At 30.7% G+C, this 23,428-nt stretch overlaps 1 protein-coding gene across 1 annotated transcript in view; it reads right to left on the bottom strand.

The window, feature by feature from the left end:
- Positions 1–425: 425 nt before the first annotated feature.
- Positions 426–23,428, bottom strand: part of Cog2 (conserved oligomeric Golgi complex subunit 2) — a 48,458-nt gene continuing 25,455 nt past the window's right edge. Inside the window, exons 7-13 of the mRNA XM_075370875.1 lie at positions 23,092–23,231; positions 19,614–19,769; positions 16,944–17,010; positions 12,035–12,179; positions 5,318–5,591; positions 2,926–3,109; positions 426–694 (exon numbers count right to left, since the gene is read on the bottom strand). Of these exons, the coding sequence (XP_075226990.1) occupies positions 611–694; positions 2,926–3,109; positions 5,318–5,591; positions 12,035–12,179; positions 16,944–17,010; positions 19,614–19,769; positions 23,092–23,231 (1,050 nt within the window). The 3' untranslated portion in view covers positions 426–610. The remainder of the gene's footprint in view (positions 695–2,925; positions 3,110–5,317; positions 5,592–12,034; positions 12,180–16,943; positions 17,011–19,613; positions 19,770–23,091; positions 23,232–23,428) is intronic.

The following is a 23,428-nucleotide window of genomic DNA, read 5'->3' as shown; positions in this document are numbered from 1 at the left end:
CTTATTTTTATAATATTTAACCTTAGTGCTTTCACAGTGCACACCATTTCTCAGATATTAAAATTAAAATAAATTTAAAGAGAAGAAGGTTGTCTTTTTTTGGTTGTAAACTGATAACGGAAGGAAATTTTTACTGATCATACTACTATCTACAGATATACTATATATATATTGGACATAACCAGTGAAAGATTATTAATGGATATGGTATTTACAAGTTTCTAATATTTTTGACCAGCATGCAACTGTTACTTGCCATGCTTTTATGGAAAATCAGAAGATCATCAATACTATCCCAGATAACATACTCACCTGCTAGTCTCTTCTTGCTACGTAGATTCATTTTATTTTTGTCATCATTAAGACTTATTATAAATGTGTCTGGTAAGCTTTGGTGTTGTCAAATTGTGAATGGAAAAAATAAATTCAGAACAATGTGTAATAGTTTATGGTTTTATAAAGGATGCAACAAATCGATACATATAAGAATAAAACACAAAAATACAGACTTCTCTTATTATTATTAAAATCAAGAAAAATAATTTGAGCTCAAAATTAATAACTGCTGCAGATAAGAATTTTGGTGAATGAATAATATCTAATTTCTGGTTTAGCTCGTCCGACTCATTTCTACAAGGTTCAACAGACTAATCAATTGTTCTACTTCCTGACGCTGAATTTTCAGTTGTTCAATCTGCAATAATTAAACAAAAAGCAGTAATATAATAATACTTTATTACTAAACTAAATTTAAAATGTAACTTTCTTGAACTATTAACTATACCCTATTATGAAAAAAATAATTAGGAAGTCTTGAAACTAAATCTCAATGAGTATTATAGTGTGCTTATGAAACAAACAAACCATGATAATACAAGAGCAGTCCAGAAAGTAACTTATGTTTTGGCATAAAAAAACACCTGTAGGAAAAAGATTTATTATATAGAATTTGAAAATATATCTAACTACTTTTTTATCCTCAAATAAACTGAGTTACTTGTCATATCTGTGGTTGAGTTTTGTATCCCTTAAGGAAAAAATTCTGCCGTATGGTTTTTTAGCCACTCAGTGACTCCTTCCTGAAGCCCCTTGGCTTGCATTTAAGTGCTTAAATGCAAGCCAGTTTTTCATGTGAGGAAACAAATAGTAATCACTCGGTGCCATATCTGTGCTGTGTGCAAGATGATAAAAAAATTTCCCATTCAAACTTTCACAAAAGTTCCTGAGTAATGGGCAAGCCATTTGCAGATGGGCGTTGTCATGAATGAATCCCAAAAGTTAAGTTGCTGCATCATGGCAAGCTGTGTGGAGATGGGCATTGTCATGAATGAATCCCACAAGTTAACTTGTTGCATCACTTGTTTTGGATTGTTCTCCATAGCTTTTTTAGTCTTGCAGCATCACATTCCATGAATTCAACAAAAATTACCCGTTTTCAAAAATCACAGAAGAATCCATACACAAATCAAAACACATGCAATAGCAAACATTAAATTACAGGCATTACAATTAATAAAGCATTTGTTTAAAAAGGTAGACTTTTGGAAAAATTACAATAATCAAATTAAAGAACAAAAATACGCAACTAATACAACAATTTTCCATACATACAAACATTCCAGGAAAAAATCCCAAATCATATGGGTCAGACATAATGGTGCGTCAAAAAGATTTCACATAAAGAATAAGAAAGAAGAATAAAACTGATCTCAATATAAATATAATTTGTTCAAGAAAAAGAGTTATCACTTGTCAAATTGTTATCAATGTATGTGAAATTGAGTGTATTTTTAATACATTCAAAACATGTTTGTGTGTATTAATATAATATATATATTATACATATTAGCAAATTAAAACAATAAAAAGTAATTACAGTAATAATTCAAGAAATTATTTAAATTCTAATTTTTTTATTTCTAATTAATGTAATACAGGTTTAAAAATGGTAATTTAAATGTAAATGCACACAATACAACAATCTCACTGAACAATAACACAACTCAACTAAAATTGCTTAGTAGAAATAATGGTATGTAACAAAGATTTCAAAAGTAGAAGTTTATATAACCTCTGACAAAAGAAGCCAGTAATTAGAGTTCATGAGATGGAAATTATACAATAATTCACATAACTTAAGTAAGTAAATTTGAGATGACTTCACCACACGGCACAGATCCCAAATTTCTTCAGGAATTTTTTCTGCAAGACGTATCTCAAAAGCCGATGACACCTTTTTTTTGTTGGAAATGGCAGGAAATAAAAGAAAGAAGTTGAAATTTAACTCTGCTGAAAGGGAGTGCAGTTACAGAAAAAATTACCTTTAATAATACAACACAATATAATACAAATTTTATTATATAATGAAACAAACCTCTGAGTATAAAAGTATATATAAGACATGTTTTGAAAACGTCAGGAAGTGAAAAACTGCAAGAGTTTTACAAATCTACACATTTTCCAAACTTATCACTAAATTGTGCTGTGTACAATTTCTAACAAACTCTAATCTTCAAGGGACCTTGAAACAAAAGAATAAGGACCTTTTCTATAATATTCTTCAATGATAAAAAATTAATTTACACCTCTAGATGAAAAGTTACTATTAAATTACAAGTTCATGTTCACAACCAAGGGTTGGTTAACGTCCAAACATTCAAGGGCCACCCTACAATAGACCTATGCTTCCTGTACCCTTGCTAATTACAAAATCGAGTATGGCATGTGGAATTATTCAACTGAACCATAAAGTATTCAAGCTAATCGCTGGTTATGTAAGATTACTTTATTATTTTAATACTGCTATACTATACAAATTTTTAAAAACAATAAAAAAATTTTTAACAGCACGTTATAACTGCTTAATACAGAAGTGTAGTGTATTAAATGTAGTTAAAAAAAAAACCTTATATAAATAAAACTTACCCCATCACAGAAGCTATTTACATCTATATAAAGTTGGAGCCTAATTTTATCATCATCACCACCTCTCTCACTAGAACCAGAAGCATTTGTACCACCACCACGATCTCTTATCTTTTTTAATCTTCTTAAACTTTCCTCTGTTTTTTGAACTGATGTTAATACATCACAAACGCTTGTGTAATATCTGAACATTAATAACATTTGAAAATACAAAACATGAAAGATAATTAAAAAAAATATTTTTAATAATTTTCATTATATACTAAGTAATTTTTTAATAATTTTCATAATATAGTAAGTAATCTTATGTTTTAAACCTGCAAAATTTTGTTACAAGTCATTCAATTTTTATCAATTTAGATTTTTAATTCATTATCAACCACTACATTCATACATAACCTCATAACCTTCTCAACCTGCCAATAATAAGGCTGCATTTCTTGTAACAACTCCTTAAATAAAATGTCCTTTTTGGTAGATGTGCTCTAATTTTAATACACATTCTTCTTAACAGTAATTTACTGTTTTTTTTGTGTTTTTTTTTTAACTTACTTCATTCAGCAACATACTACGATTAATGTTTATCCAATAATGTATATCCAAGATAAATGTGGAAGTTTTTCTTCTTCTTATGTTTCTTAATAACATATATATATATATATATATATATATATATATATATATTTATACTCTTTGCAAAACAAAACATCCACTGTTTTTCTACAAAATAAATAAATCTATTATTTCATTTGATCTATTCAAGCATTTTTTGTAAATTATAATTTCAAGAAAAAAATTTTTTTAAATATTGTAAAAAGACAGCACATTTAAAAATTAGTTGCAAAACACTACACTTAATCACTAGTATAACATATGTTACATCTATGTACTCAGTAGTGATTATAGTGAGAAGCTCTGTAAACTTTAATCTTAAAGTAACCCGCAGGTAGCAGTCACAAACTGATGGGTTCAGAGGAATGTGCCAGTCATTTAATGTTTTCACTTCTTGACACAGCCTGGCAGCATTTCTAAACTACCAATATGCTCTGCAGTATTACTGCACATCACAGAAGGCAGTTAACTCAAATCACTGAAACCCCTTCTGAAATTTATTTCATGACACAGCACTTCTGGATGAGAAGATTCCTTATATTCGTAGAGAACAGAAGTTACTGTGATCATATGCCCAATCACTTTAAACAAATAATACTTTTTTGATTACAGAATTTTTTATTCATCAGATGGTTAATATGGACCAGCTGTGTATGAAGCTGCTGGGATTTCAATCAGATGGATAAAAAAAAAACTTTTTTTGGTTTTTTTTTTCATTATAGCAGGTAAATGAAAAGAAGATTCATTATTAAAAGGCAAGACTTAAAAAGCTTCAGAGAATACCATATAAGATTTGTTTTTCACTGGCATTTAACTATTTCACCACTACCATTTTATCTGAGTTCAGATTCTTCTTACAATGCTACAAGATAAGCTAAAGGTGACAGCATGTTTTCTGGCCGAATGCTGAGGATCCTTACCTAATCTGCTTCCAAAGTTATGTACTGGTCACCTTTTTTAGTTAAAGTTATCAACATATTTAATTTATTATATTTTAGATTTGAAAAAATTGCAAGTAAAATGTTGAAATGTTACAAAATAACTGTTGTATAATCAAAACTTAATAAAATGTCGCTATTAAAATGTAATTTTTCAACATTTTAGTGCTCCTCTGATTCTAAAACTGCATCTGTTATACAAGCATATGATTGAGTACCAATCTTTTACACTTTAAAAGATAATAATATGTTAAAAACACTTTTTAATGTAAATGATATCCAAATTTTAAAAACACAATAATTTAATTTTTACAGATGTAAGATCCACAAATATTAGTAGAATTAACAAAGAAAATTTGGACAAAACATTGTGGAAAAAAATAATAGCACAACTTGTTATTATGAGCAAAATAAGATTAAATTATATATTTATTATTTTTTTAAGAAAGTTATTATTTATTTTATACCAAACACTAAGAGCTGATTAACAAAGTACAGAATAATACGATGTATTAAGAAAAATAACAGGATTACGCAGTATAGAGAAAGAAGCAGTAACACAAGAATGGAACTTGACCTCAACGGTTCACTGGTAGAAGATTTATGTAGTTATATAAAAAGATGATAGTAGGATACTGGAGTGGAAAACCTTTTGGTAGGACTTTATGTTGAGATTCAATGAGATTGGGTCACATAGGTGAAGAAAAAATAAAAGGATAATTGGAAGTGACAAATGTTTCTTAAATGCTGATCCATTAGCTGATTGACATAATTAAGGAATTAGATGAGAAAGATAAATTTTTTAAAATATTTAAGTAAAAAAAAAGACTATAGTAACTTACTGTTTAGTAATTTCAGAAAAAATTAAACGAAGCCATACTGAAGAATGTGGATGTGATCTATGATTACAATGGAATGTTGTAGGAGGCACTAAAACTGCATTAACATATGGAAGAGCTTTTGCAGGAGTTTCTCTATTAGTACGACGAAATAATCGAGGTACTTCACTCACTTGACGTAATGCAGAAACACTTTCTATTGAAACAGTTCGTACTAATTTAGAACTTACACCACTCAACTGAGACAACAACTGTTCCTTTGATTCATCTAAACTTTCTGCAATTTAATACAATTATAATATAGTACATTACTAGTTTAACAAATAAACATTGTGTGTGTGTGTGTGTATTTATTGAATCACACTGAAGTGTAGAGAACATATTCTAATTATTAATTTCAAACAGTATGATGTTATTATAACTGTAAAATAACAAAAGTAAGATATAACTGGATAACAGTTGAGAATTATAATAACAATTCATGTTTTTACTCCCAACCAACATTCAAAAGAATGTGAACAATGTTGAACAGGATGAATTACTGCACTGTTTTAAAATCAGTTTCATTTCTAAAATTCGGTTATGAAGATGTAATTACAACGGATAAAAATACATTCAATCACAGATTCTAAGATACATAATGCAATAAAAATATTACTAATTCAACATAATACAATAAGAAATCTGTAAAAAAACTTCTACAGAAAAGTAATCAAATACATATTATATTACCAATCCCTCTGGTTACATACTTAACAGCCCTGCCAATTACCAGAAAAATGCCATTAACCACATTCCATCAATTTGAGTAGAAAATTAATTACAGATAGTTCTGAATGATCGATCTGACTAAACAGAACATAGCCTGTAGAAATTTTATTAGTTTCTGTAATGTAGGGTAATATTATGATGTTTAACACTTAGAAAGAAATCTGCATGAGTTTTACATCTGGCAGTAACATGCTTCAACAACAAATAATGTCTTTTAAAAACATCATCCTTAATTTAAAAATAAACAAAAAACTAACAATATTATTGCTATCTACCTAATACAAAGTTCTTACAGACCAGTTAAAAATTTTCTCCCAGGGTTAAAAGCTGAAAATATTTTTACTCTAATGACCTTAAATATATTAAAATTTTTGTAACAGCAAACATCACTAATTTTGTACTGAATTTAACAAGTTATGCATAATGATGAAGTTTCTTTAAGAAAGTGAAAAATGTACAAAAAACAACTGTTAAATGTAATCGATTATGAATAGTTGTTAGCTAGTGCCAAAAATACTGTATTAAAAATATCATAAAAATTTTCTTTGGAGGCAAAGGTCAAGGGGATAATTCAACTACATTATTTCTATTATATTAATAACCCTCCTTTTTTATAAAAAATGAGAAAAATTATTTTAAAAACCCCAAGTTTATAAAACAAAACAATATACCAATATAAGATTTAAACAATAAATAGCATAGTTCTGCAAAGTAATTTGAGAACAGTCTCTGAAATGAATCTAAGATTTATATGGAGCAGAACATAAAAAATGAAGTATCCACAACTTATATCCATTAAGAGACAAATGGAAATGATGCAAATATTAGGATTAAGTCATACAGAAATAGAAAGGAGTGACCACATATTGGTGGCTTGACAGTAGAAACCTTCTCTCCGCTCCATTCCTACATTCACCCTGTCTAAGGGAAAAGCAGAAGCTGGCATTTTGAATGGAAATGTTAAAGGATAATTGTATCACAATTTAGTAAGAAACATTACTATAGAAATTTCATAAAAATCAGAAAATACTTTTGACTATATCTGTGACATAAAACACATAGGAAATGCCAAAAAAATAGGGCTAAAAATGGACCTTAATTTAATTAAAATTTTTCGTAGATTTTGATTGTTTACAAAAAGGCACAAAACACATCAGGAAGTTTCTCTCATGCTGCAGTTGTTACTGGGATTTTGTAGACCCCATATGTGAACATTGTGTCTATTCACTTTTCCACTGAGATGGAACTTCGCTTCCTCACTAAAAATTACCACAGAAGAAAAGTATCATCCTCCATGTTTTCAAGGATTTGATCAGAAAATTCTACATGCTTTGGTTTTTCACCTCCACAAAGAGCGTTAAAAGTTGTAGACAGTATGGCTTGAAAAGTAAACGACACCTCAAAACATGAAAGACAGTTGGTTGAGGTTTCCAAATTCTCTGCTCACTCAATGGGTTGACTTTCTTGAACTTCATACAAAACTTTCTTCAATTCGTCTCACGTTCTTCTCTGTCTCACGCTGCCAACCTGTGCTCATGCCTTTACAGACACCTTGTTTGTTCAAACTGGTGAAATCAATGACACATGCTCTTCCTTGTTGGAGGATCAATGTTAAATCGGAGATGAAATGCATGTTGCGCTGTAGTAGCCTATTTAGATTTGCCATACTCAAGAACACCAGAAAACCTTGTGTTGCATTATAGCCATCTTACAACAAACAAATAATGGCAGTACAAATATTCTAGTGGTCATTTATGCAACTATATGCACTCTAATGATGTAATTCAAAACTTTCAGAACTATTCTCTCATATACTACATAGATCAGTCAGATACAATGTATAGTTCAGGAAATATTGAGTTACTAAATCGAGTCCACCATTTAGAATTGCCCTGGACTGATGTAAAGCTTTCTGAACAACAAAGATTTTATTTTTTTTTATAAAAAATAATGCATAACAAGTGAAAGAATTTTTTTCTATACACTAATGTAAACAAGATAATACACAACAAGGTAATCTAAACAAGATGTTATGTTAAAAGGATTGTATGTTAAATACAATCGATCTGCTCTCTTCTGCAGATTAAAGATGGAATTAATGTTCAAGTTACTAATCCCAAAAATGATTCCATACTTGACCAAAGATAGGAAATAACCTTGACAAACTTTCAATGATGAATTACAATAAAAAATTCACTGACCACCACTCTTTTGGGAAAAAAGCCATTGCAAAGTCATTTGTGTTAGTTATTAATCTTAATTTTCCATATTATTTTAATGTCTACAAGGTTAGACATGCGGAATTTTGGTTTTTCTCAAAATTTTTTATTCATTCATCAATTAATTTTGTCATCTTCAAGTTACTCCTTTTGCAGATATAATACATTTGGCCAGTGCTTTTTTCAACCCACTGGGTTGATCTAGTGGTGAATGCGTCTTCCCAAATCAGCTGATAAAGAAGTTGAGAGTTCCAGCGTTCAAGTCCTAATAAAGGCAGTTACTTTTATATGGATTTGAATACTAGATCGTGGATACCAATGTTCTTTGGTGGTTTGGTTTCAATTAACCACACATTTTAGAAAATGTCGACCTGAGATTGCACAAGACTACACTTCACTTACACTCATATATATCATCCTCTGAAGTAATGCCTGATGGTGATTCCCAGAGGCTAAACAGGAAAAAGGAAAGGAAGTGCTTTTCTAATCTTCAAAGCACCTCTGGAACACAATTAACGGTATGGTGTTTAGCTTCTTCAGTGATTCTGTCTTTTCTCTTAAATGTTGGCAAAACATCATCTTTCATGATTCTTTTCAGTTTGGGGAATAGGAAGAAGTCACAGCAAATATGGAGACTGAGGCATCGTAACAGTGTTGTTTTTGGCCAAAAATTCACAAACAAGAAGTGAAGGGTCAGTAGGTGCATTATCATGGTGCAATTGTCATGAATTGTTTCGCCACAAATCCTGTTGCTTCGCATAAAACTTCCAGGTAGTAATCCTTATTGACTCTTTGATAGTGATTCGGCGATTGTCCTTAATCATTTTCTTCTCTTTTTTCAACATTGTCATTGGATGTTGATGTGCTGGGACTTCCAGAGGGGTCATCATCAATGTCTGCATGACCCTCTTGGAATGTTTGTACCACTTGTAAATGCTCATTTTATTCATAGAAGAATCACCAAAAGCAACATTCAACATTTCCAATGCAGTAGTACTGCACTTCATCCCACTCTTAAAGTAAAATTTAATGTAAATTCTTTGTTCCATTTTTCAAGAAGTTAAAAATTGCCAACCATAACAAAACACATGAAATCTTTTCGACAGCCAACAATAAACTAAGCATTCAATATGGCTACTAATGAAAACATAAGAAAAAAAAAATTGTGGCAATTGAACTTATACAGCCTGGGAAATTTAAAAATTCCACATATTTTTTTTATAAAACCTTGTATGTGCAAGCTAAAAAGGAAGCAAAAGAAGATATCTCAAAAGACTCATTGAGTTAATCTTTAAAATACTTCATGTTTAGGACATACATGGTATAGGATTAGCTTTTTTTATTATAGTAAAGGCCGAAACCATTTCTCTCAAACCAATCAGTCACACTCTGAATAAATTTAACTACAAACATACTAATAAGGGTTAAATTTCTACATTGACCCTAGAGAGCTAACTTGTGTAAATCGTTTCATTAAAGCTAACATATAAAATTTACGAGGATTTTAAAACACACAAAAACTTTTTTAAATTTTCAAAAAAATATTGTATTGGAAAAAATACATAAAATATAGTGTTTTACAAAGGACTATTTTAAAAAGGCTTTGTTTTTCTTATCTTGTGCATAGTTTACACAGCATTTTCCTTGGTGCTCTCCTTAGATCAGCTTGTTGCAGCGCCACCAATAAAGTGATGTCATTTTTCTCTTCACATATGGGAAAATTCCACAAATAATATGAGACAGGTGTTGTGGTTGAACAGCTTGACGTACTAGAAGAGATACTTTCAAAATGTCTGCAATACAGAGTTGACGTAGGAAGTTTGGTACTACCAAGCAACACTCAAACCATGGTTTAGCCAATCACAGTATATTTTGTGGGCTAATTCTCATTTTGATACTGGTTTTAGGCCCGCTTTTACTAGGTGGGATACATACATGACATAGCACACAATGAGCCCCTTTTTTGTCTTACAAGATATTTGATTACACATTTAATCCATGAGTCTACTCCACCTTTAGCAGCACTGTATGTTTCAATGATGTGTGGCTTCTTGGACTGACTGTTGGATTTTCAGGTATGTTGATAGCATCAAGACTACTTTTATCATTTTTTACCTTATAGGATAACATAGTTTTGAATCCATCACAGCAAGTCATGCTTGATCCAATTTTTCTGTCTTTTGGATTGACAATTTCAGGGGGTATCCTGCATTTGTCCTTATGCAAAGTCCCTACAATAGTTAGTTTGTAAGGATGATCAAGTAATGAGGTGGCTAGAGACACTGAGTTAAACCCATTATCAATTGTGATATTCCGATTGGAATCATGAAAAAATAATTTCTGATACTTTTTTGACAAAAAATTCAGCATGTGGCAAATTTCCAGTCTGCATTGTTTTCCCAGTATAAGGAATTTCATCAATGAATTTAGCTGAACTGTCACACACTATGACAATCTTAATCCCGGATTTATTAGGGATTCGAGCTACAACAACCTCAATATGCAAGATTAACTGTTCATTGATTGTTACTAATGACCCAGGCTTATAAGAACTTAGAAAGGTTGCAACAAAACAATTCCACACTTCTCTTACTGGTGCAAAACTATCTAGCTTTCTATGTTCTTTTTGAGTTTCAGCACGATAAAATCTTAAACTTATAAAAAGTCAAAGCAGTCACAGCTCATTGTTGCATTCCTTCCACCACAAAATTCAGGGCTGAAAAGTTCATTTGAAGGCATATCTTTTCAAGCCGCAGAGAGAGACCCAAAAACCTGTCTAATTCCAAGGGAGACAATTCAGAAACTATTGCGTTTTGCACATGATAGTTTTCAGCTTTCACAGCAATTTTAGGATTAGCATGCAGAAGAATTTTGCTTTTAGCTTCACCAACAGGACCTGGATAGATATGAATCACATCTCTCGCTGCTGAGGACATATTTTGTCCTGAACAGGCTTATTTGTCCATATAAAAAAGCGAGGAACATCATTGCTCATACCAGGTTTACAAGGAGGAAGGAGGAAATTAGGATACCTTCTCTGCTTCACAGATTGTGAGGCCACTCTTTGTCAGATGTCTCTCTTGCCAAATCTCTTTCAGTGGCTACAAAACTAGGGTCCGCTTATATATCGTCACTGTTGATAACAAAATTGCGTTTTAAAGCATCAATTTCATTCTCTGAACCTTTATCGTCTTCAGAACTATAATCATCGTCATCTTCAAGTAAATATCTCAGTATTAATTCATCTCTGTTCAAATGAGCCATTTTTATGGCTTGAAAACTTTAAAACACTAATAAAAAAAATAAACTCTTCAAAGAAAACAACAAACACAAAGCTAAGATTAAAATTTTAAAAAATCCAAACACTACAGCTAATGTATCATAAAATTTACGAGCACAGTTGAAAAATAGTACAAGAACAGCATTCAAGAAAGCTAAACAGCTACTGACTGTTGTGTCTAATGTATGGAGGAATGGAATATATTAAAACAGTATGAAGCATTAAAATGTGTTTGCCGTTAGTAAGATTTACAATACGTTAGCTTTCTGGGGTTAACACTGGTATAATCAGCAAATTGTACCATATTATTACTTAAACTTTTAAACAGATCACTTGCATAGATTAATAATAACTTAACTTATGATATCTCTTGTAAATTGTTTATTATATTTAAGTTTTATAGAAAGTTTGATAAACCTTATTGCAAATACTACAGGATTTATTACTCACGTTTAAGTAAATCAATCATTTTAGGCGACAGATGATTATTAAATCGATCATGAACTAAATTGTAAATTTCAGGTAATTTGGCCGATAAAGATTCAATATCCGTGTACAATGCAACCAGAAACTGTACGTTATCAATATTAATTTTCTGAAAAAAAGTATAAATTTTACATAAAGTAATGTTACCATTCAAGTGCTACAAAAATACTAATAAACTACTTTAAAAAAACAAAACTCAAGATATATAATAGACACAAATCAGAGATTTAAATCTGTTAATATGTTCACTGACCCTGCAATACCCAGCAACTGGCTGACTGCAACCTATACTTCAGGAGATTTGAATTTAACATTTTCTATCCCCTCTATTTTTCATCATACAAATAAATCAAAGATTAACTGCAGTGGAACAGTATTGGCATAACCAGTTCCATGACAAAGAGAGTAGTTGTATCTCTTAGGCCCTTCATATCATTTGTATTTTTAATTCAACAGTTCAAAGTAATACATTTTTTATTTAAAAGGTATGCTATTTTTAAATATGTTTGAAGGAAAACTTATTGATTCTTGAGAAGATAGCAGGCTGTAAAAATTGTTGATTTCATTTCATATAAAGAGAAATAAAATCTAGCTTATATTACATAACAAATATTTTATATATTCCCTATCACATGACTCATTTTATTTCATAATAAATCCTTTTTTGTGATATGTATTAAATATTTAATTGCCTATGGATCAGAAACATAATTTCCTAGCATAATTGCTACATGATTCACAGTTATCTTCATATAAACTGAACAAAGAATACATTGTTTATTACGCATTTTATGATAATAAAGTTATGTTGCTCACAAAGCACAAGTTCATAATCTGAATAGTATAGGAAATGTCTGATAATGGATTCCAGATAATGGATCAACAAAATAGATCCCAGAACCTATCTGCAATAGTTTTTATGAAATCTGGGGTGAAAACCAATAAATTGGGGTAAAAATCCCCGTTTCCTATATTTAATGAACAATAAACAACATATTAAACTTTTAAACAAACTTACAGAAAATCTAATTCTGAACAAAATTATGTAAGATAAGTTGAATAAAACAAAGGAAAGTTAGAAAAATGTTAATTTTACTTAGAAACAGTACACTATATCAAAGTGCTTTTATTCATACCGGTTTATAATAATGTTCAAAGATGAGCGTGCCATTTTCAACAAATTTATTGGCACACTTCTGTACTGCTTTTGTTGCTCTTTTCAATTCTTCAGGGCTGTCCTTAAGTTGCTCAACCGCATCCATAATATGGAAAATTAATTCCTCATGAGTGTATTTTTGTTTTGTATATAATATTTTTCATCCCCATCCCCAAATGGAAAAATCTGAAGGTGTTAAGATCAGGTGAACTTGGTGGCCAGGAATGAGAACCTCCATGACCAAAACTTTTTTCAGGGAAAAGATGATTTAAGTGAGTGGAAATGACACAAGAGAAGCGGTGAGATCCACCATCGTGCTGGAAATTTACTTTGTGTCTAAGTGCTAGAGAAACATTTTCAAGCAGTTACGGTAATTCTTCTTAAAGAAAGTGCAAGTAGACCTCAGAATTTAAGTGGCCAGGTAATATGAATATCCAAACAGCTCATTGTGAAGAAGACTGCACCATACATTGATGCTAAATTAATATTGAAAATTGTCTTCCACCGTTTCATAAGAATTTATTTTTGCCCATGTATGCTGTGTAAGTTGTTAATAAAATCTTGAGTAAAATTTGTCTCATTGGTAAACAAAACATACTTGTAAAGTTGTCTTGTTTCACCAGTTGCAGAACTCCAAGCAACACACACCTCTACTGAGTGTAGATGTTGAATTTGCTGTTTACGATAAGGATAAAAAATTGTGTTGTTTAAGTGTCCACTAAACCATTGAATGCGAAACTCCAATCCGCTTAGAGAGACATCATGTAATGACACCTGGACTGCACTGAACTGCATCAACAATAATTTTATCAATTCATATTGGACAGTTCGTTTGTAGCTGATACGAATACTAGGCAGTGATCCTGTTTCCCAAAGATTTCAAAAAGTAGTGCAATTGTTTTGGGATCTGGACTCCTGCATTCAACAAACATGTTTCACATTCTACTGCAGCAGCTATAGCATTTCCATTACATACACCCAAAATGAATACCATATCAATGTATTCCTCTGCTGTAAATAACTATGGCATTATTTAAATAGTAAAACAATCATGTTCCAATTAAAATTCACAGAAAAACCTTTGCTAACGACAGCACAGCTCACAGTATCCAATATACTTAATGTACCTAAAAAAATGATGATAATGAAACATTAATGCAGTATTGTACATTGTTGATCAGCTGTTTTTATTTTATTCCCTACTTTGAAATAAAAATTTTTCAAATAATTTATTGCATTTTAATCATTAAGAAAAAATTTATCAAAGTAATTTTTATTTATTTATTTTTATTTTATAATTGTGTAATTTCCAGTTTTTTAATCTTTCAACAGCAACTTTTAACAGTAGATTTTGTTTTTACAAATTTTTCACATCTCCAAAAAAAATTTGATTTTTATTTACATTAAATAAGAACTTTTCTGGCAAATGTAGTAGTAATGTACTGTTTCTAAATAAAATTCAAATTTTTCTAACTTTTCTGTTTCATTCAACTTATCTTAAACCATTTTGTTCAGAATTAAATTCCCTACAAGTTTTATTTAAAAATCTTATGTGTTCATTACCCATTTAACAAAGTTATTGCACATCAAAATATGAACATTGTACATATGTTTATATGAAATTTTTCCATTATTTTCACTAGTAAAATAGGTTATGAATGTCTCAAGAAAACTTTGTGATACATCCTGTGGTTATGTATGTATAGTATAGAAATGAGAATTCAAACACAATCTTGACCTTTGACCCCTGTGACATCACAGAGGTCAAACAAAATGTTTTTGAGGTCATGACTTATCTAAGGTCAAAATTTTTCATCACCATACCTCAGCGACGGTTGGCATAGCATGATGAGACAAAGTGCATTGTCAGCAGAATGATGAATCTATCCTTTTTAGGAGAGAGGTAAGTGGTTTTTGGATCGGGGCACGTTTGTGCTCATGATCAAATGCGACAGTGTTGCTGCAAGTTTGTGTGTGTGTGTGTGTGGGGGGGGCACAAAAACATTCCCATCAACAATTCACACTATAATTTGTCGTAGGATGCATTCCCTATCAAAATGTAGCACAGACCTTGGGACCTTTCTTGCAGTTAGGCATTGACTAATGTAAACTATTAGCCGAGCATTTTACATTTAGCACCAAAAAGAACTTTTAAAATAACTACACTTGAAAAAAATTCTAAAAATGCAGTTTTATTTATTTAGTTTCTCTACCATTATTATTCAGTTACCTTTCTCACCACAACAGAAATAAAATTTCATTTTGTAGTAACTATGGTAAATTGAGATATTTTTTTATTAATGAATGAAATCTCTCCCCAGGAGGCCTACTTTAAAACAACTGACCTTTTATTACTTTTTTATTTTATTCTATTTTAAAGAACTTATTCACATGAGCAAAGCAGTCTGTTTAAAACGTCAACTCTTTCTCCATCAATTCTGAGACTGAACAGTGGTAATGTTGACAACAAAGACCTAGTTTCCCATATCAAAAGATATATCTTTATATGAAACCATTGATAAAAAAAAATAAATATGGGGATTGTCAGTTAAGGGAATATACTCACAGTGATATAAAACTATATTTACTGTAATTTTAGTATGCAACTGTTGGCTTACACATCAATGGTAATGAAAAATTCCATATTCTTATAAAATGATTTCATTTTGATAACTCTCTATGTAACTGCTCAATTACAAAATGAAACGAAACCAATCGCAAGGGATCGACATGATTGGCAAAATGTAAGTCATATTCGAGACATTTTTCAAAATGACAACCATATTCCAAGTTTTTTCCATATAATACTTAAAAGTGATTAATTTTTACTAAATGTTGGAGAATACAAACATTGTTTATTCTTTTCTTTTAATGCAGTTTTGTTGGGGATACTCAATAAAGACTCGAATTTGAGTCACATGACTATGGTACTCTTTTACATATCATTCTGCAGTCAAATACAAATAAAGGTGCAAATTTTATAAAGTCACTTATGCCAATTAAATTTTCTCCCAATGGTTTGTTATAATAAGATTTATAATTTTATAAGATGTATAATTTTTTCAACAAAAAAAAAATGTTCATCAAAACAGTACTTTAAAAAATATCCTAATATACATACAAAAAGAAGTATATATATATATATATATTATATACACACAAAAAGATATATGTGTAATCAACCCAATGCACATATTAATTTCCTACAGCTGTGCACTTTTATTCAAATAATGCCCATAAGTTTCTAATGTTTCTTCCTTCAATACTCACGTATAATGAACAGATAACATACAACTGCATGTGAAAAATGGATTGTATTGTAAATCAAACAATTATATTTTCATACAAATCATAGTAAGCAGCAAGTTATACCGTTATTATTCATACTTAAAACCACTGTAACCTTTGTGTAATGAAAATATGCGTCTTGCAGAATTCAGCTGTGATGATAAAACATGTATTAAATGAGGAAAAATAGACATACAAAGGTAAACAATTAATGTCATGTGAGAAATTTAATATACTTAAAATGCATCAAGTTATGTTTAATAATAACAATTAACGTAGATGAAATGAAAGAATTCTTTATCAGTTATTACTAATAATACAATGTTACAGGCAATAAAAAAAATGCTTAAGAGATGCTTGCTTAATGATTAAGCATGTTCAGCAAATTTTATTTGTATAATAAACATTATAAAAAAAAATTATTAATACCTTTTCTAAAATTTCTCCACTCCAAGTATAATACCTAGCCAGAATCTGAAGATTTAGTTTATAAAACCTGTAAAAATAAAATTACATTTCAAAAATATTAAAAAAATTCAATTTTTTTAATTGACATTTATAAAAAATAAATTAAAATTTTTAATTTTTCCCAATACCTTTTTTTATATCAAACAGCATATTTAATATGTATTTATTTGTTGAGAATACATTAATATATTTTAATACATCTTTCAGATGAATTTAAAAAAGTCTGAAACTTTAAAAAACTAATGCATGTTTATGGCAGAGTTCAATATTTACCAAGTTGTAAAATCCAGTCATTTCTAACACATTTGCAATGGTGGTTTTTCAATTTATTTAATCCACCACCCACATACGTTTTTCAAGAATCTGAATGATAGGGTTTGTAATAAATAGAATAAATGTTTCAGTTTCAATGATCTGAACCCCCCACCCACAGATTTGCATGACCTGATTCTCACAAAAGCCGGCTAATAGCTCTGTCCTCCCTATAGATCTGCATCATGCTGAACCCGTGGGGGAAATGAACTTTGTTGTATTTCAAGATATGTGAAAAATGTATAGGGTTTTATTTACCTAGTTTTTTAAAGCATAAATAAGGTCTTTTTTCTTGAAATAATGAAAGACAAAACCGCTCATACCAGAGAGATCAGCAGAATGATATTCAGTACAGATTTGTAATTACTGTGATGATTCTAAAATATGTTACATTGAATAAGTAAAACCAGAATTAATCACAAGAATATAGACAATAAAATATTTTAAGACAGAGAAAAAGCAAGAGAAAGAGAGATAAAGGAATAGTTGTCAGAGATAAAAGAATTTTATATAATAATATTAATGTAAAAGAGATTGATGGTATGCAACATCTATAGCAGATGCAGTTATTACACAATTTTTCACTCTATGCTGCTTATTTTGTTCATTTTATAAGAGCCACTGCATCCACATTATTGAGCTTAGTACAAATTAAAGCATCAGGTAGTCTTTTCAATTTTAAATGAATTTTAATTATTCTGAAAAATGTTACAGTCATGTAACAAATTTTAAAGATGGATAGGGTTTTGTAATAAAGAGATCATATTTAGAGTTATTTTCTGGCGATGCTATAGCAGTTTTAAATATTTCTTTAAAGAAATAATTTTATCCAATTTTTTATTATAAATTTTTTTTTAGTAATTTTATAATAAAAATATTTAATAAATTATTTTTTTTATTTTGTAAGGTTTACAGCTTTTTTTGCAGGTGTTGTATGGGAATTTAATCCCACAACAACAGTAGAATATAAGATATAACAAACAAAATTTAAAATATGTTTATAAATGTCAAAGATGCCAGATAAAGTTTTAAAAGACTAAATATTTTCACCAGCTATACTGTTATTTTGTAATTAGGATGTTAATTTATAATAGCAGTTAATATTTCATTTATTTAAAAAATTATTAATAAATTATACAAAGGGTGCTAGGTAAAATAAGTATATTTTTTTATAATTTTTCAAAATAATTTCCATGACACATTTCTATCCTTCAAAACCAGTCTTCAAAGAAACCCTGTCATGTTTCATCGGAGATATGAACACAATTACTGTCCCAAACCTGTACGAGGTCATCATCACTCATAAAATACCTCTCCCTTCAATCTGTTTTTCACCTGGGGGCACAACACAAAAACTCTTGAACGAGGTTAGGACTGTAGGGAGAGTGCTCAACAATTTTATTCCAATGCTGGCCAAATACTCGGAGAAAACTTTGGAGTAATGCACTGTCATGGTGAAGAAAACACCTGTTCATGAGTTTAGGCGCAACTTCTTGAGAACTTCAATAACTTTGGATCGGCATTCCCTGCCAGTTTCCTGTATATATCTTCTGAATTTCCAACACAATTCACTCTAAAACTGCTCTCACACTAAAAAAAAGGTCACCATTCACTTCTTCACTGATCTGCATTTTCGAACAGCCATGGTGATATCCTCATCTTCAAACGCCCACACTTTGCTCTGAGCCTTGGTCGGGACATCATAATAGTACAGCCAAGTTTCATCACCTGTCACAATACTGTTCACATTGGGAAATTTCCAATTTTCAACATTTCACGGCACCATAGACCCTTCATGCCATGTGATTGTCGGTCAAGTTACACAGCATGCAAAAGGTATAAAGCTTTCTGACTTGAAGGTGATCTCACAGAGTAGCATGAACTGCTGCTGAATTAATGCCCAATGAACCTATATTTGGTGGTAGATCACACGTCTGTCTGTCTCAAGCATTTTTCATACTGTAGTAATGTTTCCCTCAGTTACAGATGAAGACAGTTGACCTGATCTTGGAGTGTTCTTAAAACCAAAATTTTCTCTTTCAACCTCTCAGTATTGTTGTACAATGAGGGCAATCCTCTCCAAGCACAGGAGTCATTTCCTCTTAAACACCAATCAGCACTTAAACCGTGTGTAAAATCGTAGCACAAAATTCCCTAGCATTCAGTTTTCGACCAAGACATCACTAGCTCTTTTCACTAACACAGCTAAACAGTCAATAACACTGAGACAGTGACTACAACGCAGGTTGGAAACTATCATTGATCAACAGAAATACTTCCCTAATACAACCACCAAATTCTATTAATAATCAATCTTACCTATGAGCTAACTGTTGTAAATAGAATTTATCAGCCCAACATCGAAGAAGACATTTCCATGCTGTGTTTGTTACATTTAGCTGCCAACTGTCTGCTGCTGGCTCAATTTTTGGTTCATTCATAGCCATTTCTAATTCTCCAGCAATTTCTTGAAATCTAAAAATAAAAAATATAAAAATAAATTAAAAACATAAATTTTGTGCTTTTTGCTGATTAAAAGATGTTAATACTTTTCTCCTTTAGTAAAAGGATTGTATGAGATGGAAATGTTTTGTACAGAAGCTGATATTAGCAATAGTGAATTCAGAGCAGGCTATTAACTTATACTGTGACAAGAGAAAATGTCAACAATTACAATGTACAATGATTTCCATTTTTACTTCCTTTTACGAAGTAAAGAAGTATTGTGATCTCAAAAAATTTCGGTTTGAAGATTTCAACAGAAATATTATATCCATTTTGACCTTCCCTGAATCCTTTTGACTAGTTTTAGCATGACATCTGCACATGCGAATGTATCTCGCATAACTCAAAAACGATTAGCTTTAGGATGTTGAAATTTTGGATTTAGGAGTGTTGTAACTAGTTGTGCACCTCCCTTTTTGATTGCAATCAACTGAACCAAAAGTATCCAAAATCCAAATTTTTTTTGGATTTTGGACTTTTTCTTAACTGGAGTAATAAGCCCTAATTGAGAAATTTTCAAAGATATATCATAAGTGGTACTTATTTTCATTGGTCCCAGAGTTACAGCCAAATAAAATTTTAATTAATGAAATATTTAGATCTTAGGGGAGGGCACATCGGTTCAAATTAGACTTCATCTCCTCTTTTTTTTAACTTTTTTTTATTTTAAATATATTGATTTATTAATAATTATTAACCTCTAATTGTAAAAAAAAGGTTTTACAATAAGTAAAAGGTTTTTTTATCAATAATTAAAAAAAAAAAATATCAGAAGTTTTTAATGAAATAAAACTGTATTATATTTTCATTTATATTTATATTTATATTTTATTTATATTTTATTTATATTTCATTTATATTTTCATTTTAAAAAAATGTGTAAATGTAATTTTATAGGCGTACAAGGAAGTCATGTGTTGTCCACATCAAATTTTTTTTTATTTCAATATCAAACAATTTACAGAAACATTTACAGGTTTTTTTTACCACTGCAGTAACCTTCAATGCCATATAAGCATTTACAATAGCTAATAACATATAATAGGTTAACCAACAGGGATGTTATAACAGAGGAGATAAGGTATATAAGATATGCAAAGTTTTAACAATTACATTGTTGTAACTGAATAAACAAAAAATACTAGGGCTGATTTCAGCAAAAGAAATGTGGAATATCTGGGACAATCATGGAAGCACAGCAAAAAAAAATCTACTCCAAGCTATAGCTTGGCAGTTTAGTGTTCCTAAAATGACCATTCAAAATTTTTTTTCATATTATCTCAATTAAGTGATCAAAGTAAAAGTTTTCTGGGCCAAATAAAAGCAAATATATTTTTTATAATTTGTAGGTAAGAAACTATCTTTTACTACTCTATTAATATTTTCATACAAATTATTATTTTTATTGATATATGTAATTATTTAATTATTAAGTCCGGGATATCTTTTACAACGCCCCTGTACATAAACACTGAATGTGTTAGTACAGTAAAAACAGTAATTTGTTTACATCAAAAACTAATTTAAACGTCAGGAAAACATGTTTGAAAGTATATGTAGCTTTATATGGAAGTGAAACTTGGACGATCAAGAGTATCTGAAAAGAAAAGATTAAAAGCTTTTGAAATGTAGTGCTATAGGAGAATGTTAAAAATCAGGTGGGTGGATAAAGTGACAAATGAAGAGGTGTTGCGGCAAATAGATGAAGAAAGAAGCATTTGGAAAAATATAGTTAAAAGAAGAGACAGACTTATAGGCCACATATTAAGGCATCCTGGAATAGTCGCTTTAATATTGGAGGGAGAGGTAGAAGGAAAAAATTTTGCAGGCAGACAACGTTTGGAGTATTAAAATAAATTGTTAGGGATGTAGGATTTAGCGGATATACCAAAATGAAACGACAAGCACTTGATAGGGAATCTTGGAGAGCTGCATCAAACCAGTCAAATGACTGAAGACAAAAAAAATTAGGAGGATCACAGCCATACTCTAAATGAAATCATCTACAAACAGTAATAACAGATCTGCTTTCATGAAATCATAGCATGCTCATTGCTTTTTCTCCTGCATGATAGTCATTGCTCAACTGATGATCCCACCTGTTGTTGCATCGTACTGGCGTGTTCATTCAAGGGTCATCAGTAATTCTAGTACCTACACTAATGTATGAGGGTAAGTCAATTATTATCCGCAATTTAGTTATATTTTTGTTTATGTTGGTAGTACTGTCGTGTTGTGTAAATGAAGCATGTGTGGTTTAATTGTTGTTATGCCTATGCAGGTTTGATGCTGCTAGGTTAGTTCCATTATCACTGCCCTGCCGTTAACCATGGCTGCTCGGCTTTCTGTTTGCGTCAAAGAAGAGCAACGTTCAGTAATCCATTTTTTGTGGTCGGAAGATGTATCAGAAACCAAAATTAATCAAAGACTTTAGATACAGTATGGGAATAGTGTGTTGCCGCAACAGAGTGTCTACGAATGTATTAAAAAATTCAAAAATGGTTGCACAAGAGCTATGCATGACGAAGGAGCCGGACGATTGTTTACCGCCACAAATGAGGAAAACACTGAGCGTGCACGTGACATGGTTTTTTTACACAGATGAGTAACTATTGATGAAGTGGCACATCGTCTGCAAATTAGTCACGGTTCTGCCTACGAAATCATCCACAACAGACTTGAGTTTCATAAAGTCTGTGCAAGATGGGTCCCAAAACAACTCACACAGTTGCATAAACAAACCCGCTTGGACATCTGCCAAAAACATTTGGATCACTATGGTAACAAATGGGACATCTTCTTAGGCAGAATCATCACTGGTAACGAAACATGGATCCATCATTATGAGATTGAGAGTAAATGGCAGAGTATGGAAAGGAAACATCCAAATTCACCCTGCAAGAAAAAGTTCAAGACCCAACCATCCGCAGGAAAACTGATGCTTACGGTTTTTTGGGACTCACAAGGCCCAGTACTGGAACATTATGAGGAAAGGGGCACGACAATAAACAGTGCGTGTTACAGTGAGATGCTTACTGCCAAGCTGAAGCCTGCAATTTGAAGCAAACATCAAGGACTGCTATCGAAAGGTGTTGTGTTGTTGCACGACAATGCCTGTCCACATACTGCTGCCCACACTGCTCAAACGCTCCAGAAACTCAACTTTGAAGTACTTGATCACTAATACTAATAACACTAAGGTTCCAACTATAAATAAAAAATAAGTACAACCAAGCAAATATAAATATGATTAAATACATCTATATGAAATTACATAAATTTTTTTAAATACCTTATTTGAAAATAAACTGGTAAATTCCATCGTTGGAGGAAATTTGAGTAATTAGGATGATTCCACAATAACTTAATAGTATCCTGATTGCCACATTTATTTTCTAGGTTTCCAAGAAATTCTAATGATTCTGTATACCTCTAAAAAAAATATTGTTTCAATATTAATAATGTAACTAAAATTAACTATTAAAACTATTTATAAACTATTTAAGAATTAAATTCAAGAAACAACTTCCATACTGAAATTGAAATACTCGTAAAAAATAAAAACTCTGAATTAGGAAAAACCACACAATTTATTTATTACTGAATAAAACATATACCCATCAATTTCA

This window comes from Lycorma delicatula, chromosome 7 (assembly GCF_047948215.1).
Source record: "Lycorma delicatula isolate Av1 chromosome 7, ASM4794821v1, whole genome shotgun sequence".
Lineage (NCBI taxonomy): Eukaryota > Metazoa > Arthropoda > Insecta > Hemiptera > Fulgoridae > Lycorma > Lycorma delicatula.
The sequence above is the reverse complement of the archived record's forward strand: the minus strand, read 5'-3'. Positions and strand labels throughout refer to the sequence as shown.